The sequence below is a fragment of the Verticillium alfalfae genome, genomic scaffold (assembly GCF_000150825.1).
Source record: "Verticillium alfalfae VaMs.102 supercont1.4 genomic scaffold, whole genome shotgun sequence".
Lineage (NCBI taxonomy): Eukaryota > Fungi > Ascomycota > Sordariomycetes > Glomerellales > Plectosphaerellaceae > Verticillium > Verticillium alfalfae.
In genome coordinates this window covers 307,231-318,604 of record NW_003315035.1, presented here as the reverse complement: position 1 = coordinate 318,604, position 11,374 = coordinate 307,231, and the positions used below count along the sequence as shown (strand labels likewise).

The 11,374-nt window shown below is 56.4% G+C and overlaps 4 protein-coding genes across 4 annotated transcripts in view; 2 read left to right on the top strand and 2 right to left on the bottom strand.

Annotated features, from left to right (window-relative positions):
• Nucleotides 1-1,530: 1,530 nt before the first annotated feature.
• Nucleotides 1,531-2,235, top strand: VDBG_03505 (YesU; the record flags this gene model as incomplete). The annotated part of the gene is made up of 1 exon (XM_003005506.1): nt 1,531-2,235. One exon carries the CDS (start codon nt 1,531-1,533, stop codon nt 2,233-2,235), a length of 705 nt encoding a protein of 234 aa, XP_003005552.1.
• Nucleotides 2,236-5,020: 2,785 nt separating this feature from the next.
• Nucleotides 5,021-5,599, top strand: VDBG_03504 (predicted protein; the record flags this gene model as incomplete). Its single annotated transcript, XM_003005505.1, has 1 exon — nt 5,021-5,599. One exon carries the CDS (start codon nt 5,021-5,023, stop codon nt 5,597-5,599), a length of 579 nt encoding a protein of 192 aa, XP_003005551.1.
• Nucleotides 5,600-6,757: 1,158 nt separating this feature from the next.
• VDBG_03503 (beta-Ig-H3/Fasciclin) lies at nt 6,758-7,963 on the bottom strand (the record flags this gene model as incomplete). The annotated part of the gene is made up of 4 exons (XM_003005504.1): nt 6,758-6,914; nt 6,973-7,397; nt 7,453-7,799; nt 7,849-7,963. 4 exons carry the CDS (start codon nt 7,961-7,963, stop codon nt 6,758-6,760), a joined length of 1,044 nt encoding a protein of 347 aa, XP_003005550.1.
• Nucleotides 7,964-10,537: 2,574 nt separating this feature from the next.
• The window catches only part of VDBG_03502 (CHIP6), a gene marked incomplete at both ends in the record, with an annotated part of 2,813 nt that continues 1,976 nt past the window's right edge, over nt 10,538-11,374 (bottom strand). Inside the window, 2 exons of the mRNA XM_003005503.1 lie at nt 10,538-10,707; nt 10,783-11,273. Of these exons, the coding sequence (XP_003005549.1) occupies nt 10,538-10,707; nt 10,783-11,273 (661 nt within the window). The remainder of the gene's footprint in view (nt 10,708-10,782; nt 11,274-11,374) is intronic.

Genomic DNA, 11,374 nt, shown 5'->3' with positions numbered 1-11,374 from the left:
GGAATCGATACTGAGACCTCCAATAAAACTCACTCATCATTCCGATTGCAAGAGAATACTTGCAAGCCCACAACGGCGGTCCTCTCACAACGGCTCCGTCGACGAAGAGACTTCAACACCAGAATAAGGGCAGGGTTTCCGATTACGCCTCCCATGGCATGATCTCCAATACATCTCCTTCATATAAATTGTCAGCCGCTGTTGAACCAGGTGCCGGGAAACGTCTCGCTATGCTTCTCCAGACCACGGATCATGGTAGCATCTTCGTTGAATATTACTGTTCATGGGAAAGGGGGGGGGGGGTTCTCTAGTCAGATGGACCGCCTCTGTGCTGGAATACATAAACTTTTACGATTACCGTGACAGAGCAGCCTCGGATTCTGACTGCCATCGCATCCCACCATGTGTTTCTATTATGCCATATGTCTCGGTCGTGCTAGAAGCTCTTGATACTGGAGTGACTTCTCGCCCACATCGAGCCCGCCGTCATTACTTTGGATGGTAAGTCAAGAGCTTTCATGTCCAATGTCGACAACTTCTCGGGGGATCAATCTTGCCACTCTTCGAAACCTGACCACAGATCTGACGTATCCGAAATGCGTCTCTAAGCCAGAGCTCATCTGCATGCTAGCCGCTCGATAAGGTCTTATCAGCACAGTTCCGAATCGACCTTAACTATTTCGCGCCTTGACGCCGGTCTAGCCGCGGGATTAACCGTTTGCTCAGTATGAGGACATTACGACGATGGCGAGCTTTTGAAGTGGGCATCTTGGTGCTAGTTGTGTGGCTTCTTCTGGATGGATCGTAACTGCATCTTCACCAGCCCTCTCGATCTGAGACATGGGGATCTGGTCTGTGTTGACCTGCTGGCCACGCACATGCAGGCATCGTCGTCGGCTGCATGGCCGCAGGCGTGTGGTCACAGCCACGTGGTTGACACACGGGGCGGGTTGGTGGTCGGAGGCGAACTCAACTGTAGGAAAATGGGCACCGACCATTCCGGCCAGACAAGTATGCTCCTCGTTGATCGTCGAAGAGCAGTTCATCAACGGTCCTCGGGTTGGAGGGGTCAATTGCACCATGTGGGACAAAGCTGCAGGGTCCCGAGTAGAGTATGACCGTTGGTCGAATGACAAGTGCATCTTTGATTAATTGCACCTTCTTGGCTTGCAATGACAGAACCCCAATTACGGGTCAATCGCCCTGGATGAGCTTAGTCCGGCACTTGCCTACAGCACGCGAGCATGACGAACTCCCGCCACTCGGTCATTCGGCTTGGAGTACACCGACGCAACGACGATCCCCTTGTCCCTGCACCTTCACTCTCTGCCCAATGTCGCTCTCCGGATGTGCGATGCTTTCGTCCGGGGAAGGTATAATAAAGACTGGAGGGGGCACGCACATCATCTTGGCAAGAGCTGCTTCTCAACCGGCCCCTGCTCGTCACCGTCGGTCCCTCCAAGGTCGTGCCTGCTTCACGATTGCCACTCGACTGCCTCTGCCCGCCCACATCCGCGTCGACTCGTCACGATGAAGGCATCTTTCCTCTGGGCTTTGGCCCTCATTGCGCCGACCATGGCCGCTGAGAAGCTCCTCTACAGCAACCCGCTCAATTCGACCGCGGACGTGGCGACCTGGGTGGCCGAAGGTCCCGTCAACGCGACGGCCGTCGACGGCGTGCTCGAGCTCTCGGGCGGAGGTACCATTGACGAGCACTTCGTCTTCTGGGCGCCCGAGGTCTTCCCCGATCGCATCCGCATCACCTGGGAGTTCTCGCCCCGCAACGAGCCCGGCCTCGCCATCTTCTTCTTTGGCGCCGCCTCGGTCGCCGGCGGCAGCATCTTCGACAAGGGCCTCAAGCCCCGCAACGGCCAGTACCCGCAGTACCACTCGAGTGACATTCGCACGCTGCACGCGTCCTACTTTCCGCCGCCGCTGGCCCGAGGAGCGCGCCCTTCCACGTCGCCAACCTGCGCAAGTCGCCCGGTTTCAACCTCGGTCGCCCAGGGCGGCCGACCCCATTCCCCCCCGTCGTCGACGCCGCGGGCCCCTTTTACCGCGTCACCGTCATCAAAGGACAAGCGCGATGTGCAGTTCCTCGTCAACGACCTGCCCCTCTTCTCCTTCCGCGACGACAAGTCGACTGGGCCCGTCGTTCGCGACGGCCGCATTGGCTTCCGCCAGATGTCGCCGTTGGTGGCCCGATACAGGAACCTCCAGGTGTGGAAGCTTTAGATGGGTTGGTAGCATGAGAAATCATAACGAACAGGTTGCACCGCGTCCCGGCCTGGATTATATACGCTTTCCACTGCTGCTTTGCAAATGCGTAGTCGTGGGTAAAGCATCCGCATGCGAGGCGACGCGGCCAATATACAACAGTTTTATGTAGCTACAGTATGAATCCCCCATATCAATTCCCGTGACATACCAATTTTGCGGGGTCATTGCTCTGCTTCAACATAACCTTGATTTCCAGCCCCTCGAGACCATGAACACGCTCAAAGCGCACTGACTCTCCGAAAGCGACTGCGTACCATGCCGGCCGTCGCTCGAATCGGGCAATGAGGCGTAGGAACCATTGGGGGCGATTATTGGCGCCCAAGCCCCCACAGTGGGCACAGTAAGCACAGTTACAGCCCCCAATCGATGTACCAACGTGAAATGCTTCTTGACCAAGTTCCCATCTCGCCGTCGACGTCACCAGACAATGGTCGAAATCATTCAAATTGCGATTGGCCAATAAGCGGGACGCAGCGGTGGTCTGAGAACTTTCGGTGCAGGAAACGTACCTGCTGTCGCGTCTTTGTCAGTCAGCACATCACGTCCGCTGTGGTTAGCTTCTGCCGCAACCCTTTGACCCTGCACCCAGACATCACCACCAGCATCACAGTCTAGATGAACGCCAGAAGACCCTCTGTTCAGCACATACGACCATACCTACTGGAAAGCTCGGGATCCCGTCCGCTCTCCCATCGATAAACCAGTGAGGGCCAGACCAGTAGTCGGGTGGGTGACCACCGGCGAATCCCTGGTGTTGTATGTTTTGTTTTTGCTTGTCGATGGTCCGAATCTCACGTGGGTTATGGCTTCATTTGGAAGCCAAGTTTGCAAGCGGCTTTGGAAAAGCAGAAACTAAATCTGTCCACTCGCAGGTTGTTCACGAAAGCTGAAGCTGTTGGGTCGAACATTGGCCACGAAGCTCACCAATTGTGCGGCAAGGTAGTGCCACACGTTCATCATCCCTCCTTGAGCCGTTTTCAAGACACACTCGCATGGCGACAGCGTTGCACGCCTGTGCCCAGACAACCCCGGATTCCACCTGGCAGACTATTCCTTCAGGCGTCAGCTTGCAGGAGCCGCAGATGGGGGCCTCGCCGGGCATTTCGTCAGAAAACCAAGAATCTGGGACATGGCAATGCGCCTCTGGAGCATCGCAGGGCCAGGAATCCTCCGGTAGGGGCAGCGCCACGACGAGATGTATTTCCGGCTGCACGTACATAACGACGCAGCCCAGGAAGACGGCATACCGCATAGAAACAGACTGCATAACATCCTCTCGGGCCCAGCGCTACATGGATCTATCTTCTTCTTCTTCAAGTGGTCGTCGGATTTCACCGCTTGAAGCTCCAGCTCGAAGATTGCACCCACTTCGGTCCTAGTCCGTCTCGTCGTCTGCTGGAGATGGGCCGACTGCTCGTCAATGCCAATCGCTGGTTCGCATATACGCGGTTAGGTGGTCAGCCCTATTCAACGGCGCGCCATGAGAAAGGCTTGGCTGGCGTGGGTGGCGTACCTCGAACGAGCGCTAGTCTGATCCTTCGCGTGCCACCCGATGCGACAAGGCACATTGGGAGGCTGCGAACAGAGAGCGCGCAGCCCCCTATGCTGATATGTCAGACCTACACACACGTGCCCGGCATGGCTAATTTTGAACCTACGACATTACCCTGCACCATTCTCCCGCGTCGGCAGAAGGCAGAATCGAGGGTGGAGCGCCTGCAATGGAGCTCACTTGGAGTCTTGAATTGTTCCCCAGCCACCTTCAGGCCCGATGCAGGCTTGGGAACCAGGGGGCCGTGACCGCCATACTCTCCATCTTATTAGTTGCTTCTAGGGTGACTTGGCGATATGGCATCCCTTCAAGCATTCAGGGTTGGCTTGTCCCCGTCTCGTCCTCTGCCCACTCTCTGTGATGGGCAAATGCGAGGTTCGGTAAATTGCGGCGTCTATTGTCCTCAACGACCTGGTCGCGCGGATTGAAGTGCGCAAAAGACCGGCGAAAAGAGTCATCTTTTCTCTGAGGTGCCTACGACATAGGCGGGTAAGAAAAGTTGATCGCCATGCAGTCCAGTCCATTGGCGTCCGGGACCCGCAACCAGACAGCAAACACTTGTCGGTCATCCAATATGGGAAGTTGGTTATTTCGGCTAAAAATAAGAAAAACGGTTGTAGTGGAGTATGCGTTTGCAGTGCTGCCCAGGAAGCGCGACCCCGTGATCCTTCATACCCATTCTGGTCGTGGCGAAGGTGCCTTGGCAGGCCCAGTGATCGGCCCATGCATGGCAACCAGTTGCTTCGCCGCAGGCAGACAGTGAGGTCCAACGCGGTCTTGTGCAAGGGGCTATGACCGAGTTCCCGCCGCCACATTGATTGACTCACATGCCGCTGTCTCTGGGTGGCCTCGCTGCGCCGCTCATGAACAGCCCGACTGGGCTGGCCTTGGTGTCTCCTGGTGGAACGAGCTTGATCGGCCCCTTGCAGGCTCCGTCACGCTAGCAGTTTAACGATGGAGGCCAACGGGCGCGTGAGGCCGGCCGAAGCGACCTGAGATGCGCGGCACAGCAGGCAAGGACTCCAGGTATATAAGTCCAGAGACGCAAGCATCACTCGGTCCTGTGTATCACGCAGCAATCGACTTATCAACCCAACGTCTCCATCACCAGTTTCTTCATCTACCCAACAGAACAACTACCACACACGCATCCTCAGTCCCAGCACCCCAACATCAAACAAAAACACAATGCTCAACCAGGCCGTTCTGCTTCTGGCTTTCGCCGCCGCCTCCGCCACGGCCGAGGTCGAGGTCGTCCATGCCGTGCGCATCTTCGAGAACATCAAGCTCCAAAGCCTGCCCGCGAGCAACGTCATCGTCGCGCGCCAGGACGCGGGCGAGTGCCTCACGTCGGCCAGGTCCATCCTCGGGTCGGCGCCCACGCCCGCCCCCGACGTCGAGGACGCCGTCGTGTCGCAGACCGAGTCGTGCCTCTGGACCGTGCACTCGTCGCTGTCGGAGGACCTCATGGAGTACATGACCGAGCTCGCCGACTGGGCCCAGGGCGCCGAGGGCAGCATGGAAAAGCTGCTCAAGGACTGCAAGGACCACCTCAAGGTCGACTCGGCCGCCGCCGCCGACGTCTGCACGCCCGCCGGCACCATCCTGTTCACCGGCTCGGCCAACTCGACCTCCACCGTCGCGCTCGAGACGGCGCTGCCCACCGTCACGGACTCTGGCGACAGCGAGTCGGCCGCGGCGAGAGGCATGGGCATGTCCGCTTTTGCCGCGGCTGCCGGTCTCGTCGGTGCTGTTTTCCTTCTGTAAAAAAAAATGGGCCGGGGGCTCACGCGGAAATTCAGGAGGCTTGGCGAGGCGTTTTACGGAGCATTTCGAGGGGACTTGGCATGAAGCCGCATTCGGATGGTATAAACGATAGCGTCTTTTGCTGTGAGGAGTGCACCTTGGCATCCACACTCGGAGGTGGGAAATAGTAATACATGTCGTTCCAAAACATTTGACTTTCCGATCGCCGAGGATGAGGCCCGCGTGATGTGTTCGTGAACCCGTCCGGTGAAGTTGTCGCCATGCCATGTGCAAGGCGACCCAGGACGTTCTTGAAGGGCCAAAGCTCAGCCTGGTCAGGGACTTGTCCACATGTTTCCATGTTTCCCCCCTCCATCCCCACAGCGAACCAGCCCTACAGGGCGATCCACCGAGCCACGTCGATCCCCAAAGGCCCACCCCCTGACATGATGTGATGGTTTTGGGCACTCAAGACGTGACACAGCAGACGCATGCGAGGCCGATTTACTACGCAGCAGATGCATGATCAGAGCTGCGCTGGAAGCAGTATTCCCGCTGCGTGCAGAAAACGCTGGATCATGCAACGCCCTGCGTGTTGTGTTTCCCTGTCACCTAGGTTGCATCCGATGCTTGTGCAACACGCGCCAGTTTTACTGGTGCATCTGAGCTACTCCAGAGAGCTCGATGGCATCTTCGTGTTGAAACCTGTTATTTTATGCCTACGATCTAGTACCACATGGCATCCCGTCAGATGTTGCTCAGGAATCATCTGGAGCTGGTCTTTTGATTCTTGTCCTACTAGACATGAGACCTCGCAATGCTTGGTCTCACAACTGTCATACACAGGTACTCGTTTCCAACGATAACCCGCCTCTTTTCGATCTCTCGGGAAGACGCCCTAGATGCCCGTTACGTCGGTTGCAGTCGGTTCTGGTACACAGCACTTTTGGTGTGTGGCAAAACAATTCACGTGCAATTCTTTTCTGGCTTCGGCAAACATCATCTTCAATCCAAATGTCATGTTCAATCGCTACGTGTACAGCATGCACAACAAGATGCCATGGACAACTTGTCATCGTCGTGTCACTCTGCCATTCCCATTATATCCCTGCCGAGGTAACGAACAACGTCTCCTTGACACGCTTTCCCAGAGTCTCTACACCATGGCGTTGGCAACGTTTACATGTTCAGAGCGAGAGCAGCGCCACCGAGAAGAGCGCCAATGGCGATGGCAGCCTCGGCACGGGGAGCTGCAGCCTCAGGGACGGCGGTGGGCGAGGGCACGGCAGAGCTGGTCTCGCCAGAGCCGGCAGTGTTCTCGGCGGGAGAGAGGACGCTGCAGATTATCATGTCAACAAGATGGAATGCGAGAATGGAACTCTGAAAGAACGTACCTGTCAATGACGTGGACGACACCGTTGGAGATAAGGACATCGGCAAGGACAACCTGAGCATCGTTGACAAAGACGTTGCCGTCACGGATGGAGATGTTGACGGTCTCGCCAGTAAGAGTCTCAACGGTGCCTTCGGAAAGGGTGCTGCTGTAGGCAACGGTACCCGCAATGACGTGGTACTGCAGGACGGCCTGGAGGTCATCCTCGCTGATATCGTCGAGGGAGCCCAGAGCGGCGAAAGCCTCGTTGTTGGGGGCGAAAACCGTGATGCTCTCGGCCTGAGTGAGGGTCTCGGCGAGGTTGGCCTTGGTCACAGCCTCGACGAGCGAAGTGAGGTTGGCAGCGGTGGCCGTGTCGGCAACGTTGGCAGGGATGGCCAGAACCTTGTCGATGATGTGAATAACACCACCGGCGAACTCGAGGTCCTGTGGGAGACGTTAGCTACACTCATGAAGCAATAGGGGCTGATTATGCACTCACGGCTTGGGTGACAGTAGACTCGGCCTTGAGGGCGCTGTAGAAGGTCACGGAGTCGTCCTCAGCGACGGCGCCGACAACCTGGCTGCCAGCAACCTGCTCGTAGGTCTCGTTGGACAGGAGAGACTGGATGAAGACAGCCGAATCGGGCACGTCGGCAGCGCGGAAAGTACCGTTCAGGACATGGTACTGCAGAATGGCGGCCACGAGGCTGGGATCAGAGGTAACCTGCTGAGCAACGGCGGTGTCCTGAAGAAGAGCGTTCAGGGCGTCGTTGCTGGGAGCGAGAATGGTGATGTTGGTCAGGCCGGAGAGGGCCTCGACGAGGGCAGGCTGGCCAGCAAGAAGGCCTGTCAGTGTTAGCATGAGGTTCCGATGTTGAAGTTGGTGACTACACACTGCCGAGGGAAGAGAGCGTGTCGTTCTGCGAGGCGAGGGCCTCAGCGAGCGAGGGAGCATCCTGGGCAGCGACGAGGGCCGACAGAGCGAACGGAAGAAGGGCGTAGGACTTCATCTTGAATATGATGTTCGTTGTGTGAGGATGTGTGTGTGTTGTGTAGAGACTGCAGAGGGAAGCTGCGTGATAGAGGCTGATGGATGAGCTCTGGATGCAAGATGTCGAATCTGTGTCTGGATGGTGTCTTTTGAGAGGCGGGGAGCTTGTCTTGAAGTACGCGCGGGCAAACAGCTTCGACAATACCCTCCCTAACCAAAGTCAACAGTGAGCTCGCCATGACAGGGCAGTCAATGACAATGCCAAAGGCGGCCCAACCCAGGACGACATGTTACATCCAGGGGCTGTGCAGGCTCAGTAACACAATCAGGACCAGAAAGAAGCTTGCGCCGATCCCACCAAAACACACCATAGACACCGCCATGGTCATTGTCGATTTCACCTATCCCATCGTGGGAAGCAGCTCGTTGGTCCCGGGGAAGGAGGCGTCCACACTTGTCAGGTTCGAACCTGCCCGATCCTTAGCGAGTGTCGCTATGCAGACGGGCAGGGACGCAGGGAGGGGGCAGGCGCCAAGGACAGGGGTCTTGGAGGATGCACTTGCTGTGGCACCAGCCAATCGTGAAGCTCCGTTGAGTCCCAATACGGCGTTCCCCTGACTAAGACGAAGCTCCTTGGCGAGCTTCCCCAAAGTCGTGTCGTCATGGATGCTTTTATTCGGTTGAAGAAACGTTATATCGACCAAGACGACATCCTTTGCGACATCGGTTGCGGCCACTCACAGCCAGGCGGCTTTGCTCACGACACCGAGGGCCGACGTGACGAGCTGATTGAGTTCGATGAGATGATCCAACGTCTGTAGCTCGTCAGCCCTGGACACATCGTTTTCTGCCGTTCAAATTTTCGCGTCTAGATGAACCTTTAACTTGTCTGACAGCGATCGACCTTCTGCGTCGGTATCCATCCGAAACCGAGAGTCTGTACCAGCACATTGCGTCCGGTAACCACACGTGGCAGGGGTATTCAGTCGGCTGTCCTCCGATCATCAAAATCCCCGGACGACCCACTGATCGATCCCACGAGTATGGCGGGATGTAAATACTGGGGTCCCAGGCCTCAGGGCCGGCGAAATTTGGCCGCCCCTCCTCTCCATGGTGGAATCACCCACCGCCCCCTCTTGCGTGGTCCAGACGAGGCTGGCAAGATGGACCCTCCAAAATTCGATCTAGCTGACGCGTCTACCCCTTACGCGATGCTGACACTGGCTCAATAAGCCTGAATTCAAGCTTCTTTGTTGGCGACAAATATCTCAAGCTCATCACATTCAACACAGCCACCCGGATAACTCCCGCAACTGGTCGACACGATGATGACTTCACCTGTTCGTCTTAGGTGGTGCGGTGCTGCATCAAACCCCGAGCCTCCCGACACTTGCAAGTGGGTGACCACAGTGGAACTGCCGAGCATTGGCTACTTATGCGGAGGGATGCCCGTTCCCCGTGCCCCAGCCGCGCATGGGCGATGAATAGTCGTTTGTTTCTCTTGATTTCTTTGACGACTAGTAATGACTACGACGCCCACCTTCGGAAGGCATTGCTTGTCTTGTGGACGAGACTGGTAAGCTTCTTATCGCATGGAAAGGCGATAAAACAGAGCTTACGATGACCCGACCTCTTCACCGTCATGCTGAGCTTTTGTCAAACAAGTCTGGTATGTACTAATACTACAAGGCACATGAAAGGTTCGAAACAGCCAGGGCGTCTGGCAACATCACGCCACCAGTGGCCGCAATGACGAAGGAGGTGATCAACGAGATGTACAAAACTTTACACTTAAAGTTATGGCCTGCTCATGCAGGTAGAACTTTTATGACCAAGTACAGCAGTACGCAGCCTTTTTCCGTACGACTTCAGTCTTGGGTCAACCGCAGCGAACACGGACTGACGATTCGATCGCCTGCGCCCCCGGAAACGAGAGGGGAGTAGCTGTTCCCCAATCGAGCTGTCGCAGGCATCGGCAGTCTAATTCCACCTTCTTGGCAGTCCTTTCAAACCCCAGCTTCCCCGCTATGGCTTGTTCTGGTGGCACCACCACGGCTTTCTATCAGGCGGTGGCAGGCCCCCCGGCTCAATTTTAACAGATCTACAACAGCTTGTTTCCAGTAAAGTATATGAGGCCGCCTGCGATCCCAGGACGAAACCGAGATATCCGACCAAAATCCACTCGCGACCGATACAATGACTACTTGGCTATCGCACTCTGTCTCATGCGTACATTACGATCGCTCTGAAGTCGCTCAGGTAGACCAGGAAGTTGAGACAGGGTTATCGAAATCGTTCGATGAGTGCATGCGCCGCAAAAGTCTGATTCTGGCCTGGCTCAACAATGTCACGACAGACGGAGCCCTGCCCGTCGCCCGTGAAGGAGACGCAGGAGCGTGGCATTTAAACGTCTACTTGCGGAACAAAGCAAAATATGAACGCCAGCCCTCGCCTTGTATATTTGAGTCACCTTCAGTCACAGGAGTATATGCATCAAATGTTGGATCGACAAGGCTAATTTCCAAGAACATGAAGAGAATCAAAGGGGTATCTTGCTATGTCTAGAAAATTTTACGAGCCCAAATCGAAGCCCTTACAACGCCCGCAACCGCTTCCACTGCGCCACTGCCCCGTCCCTCTCTTCTTGAGTGGATTCTCTAAATTCCTCGATCCCCTGCCTAATTCGGATGAGGAAGATTTCGGCCTTCAGCTTGGTCAGATGGTGCCTTGAGTATTCTTTCTCTATGCCCTTCATTGAATATCCTGGTAAAGCAAAAAGTGCTACAGCGTGTTAGCAAAGCTCCATGAACCAAGGTCAGCGCAAACGGGACGACGTACCTGATGCAAGATTATAAGTGAAGCCGCGTCCGCCTTGGTAGATGCCTTTCAGCGTGCCAATGGCGCCTCCGTCCTTCGCGCCACGGTACGGCAACACGACAACGCCACTGAAGGCGTCCCACACGCTCAGGTAAAACCCCTTGCCAGCCGCCTTGAGACCGGTGCCGAATCCGGTGATCGGGTCTCGTGGCCTCACGGGGACGCCGAAATTGCCGTACGAGGGATAGTTGTGGCAGCCGTTGGCGATATTGTACATCATCGCGACGGGCGCCTTGAGTCCGATCTTGGTGAGGTTGGCCACGTATCGACCGGTGGCGCGCGTGACGTAGAAGGCGCGGCCGTACTTGCCCTCCTCTCGGGCGGCCCAGCTCGCTTTCCGCTTCTCGTGGGACGTTAGAGCCCGCGGATCGGTAGTCATGACATTGTCGTCTTTCCGCAACGTCTTCGTGGCCATCCTATGCGCAAATGCCTCCATTTGCGCCTGGGAGACTCTGCCGATGTCATCATTTGTGGCAGCGTCGCCAGTGCTGGGCGGCGCAGGATCGTCGTCCGTCTTCTCAGCGTCGCCGGCGGCAGGGGGTGGTGGAGCCGG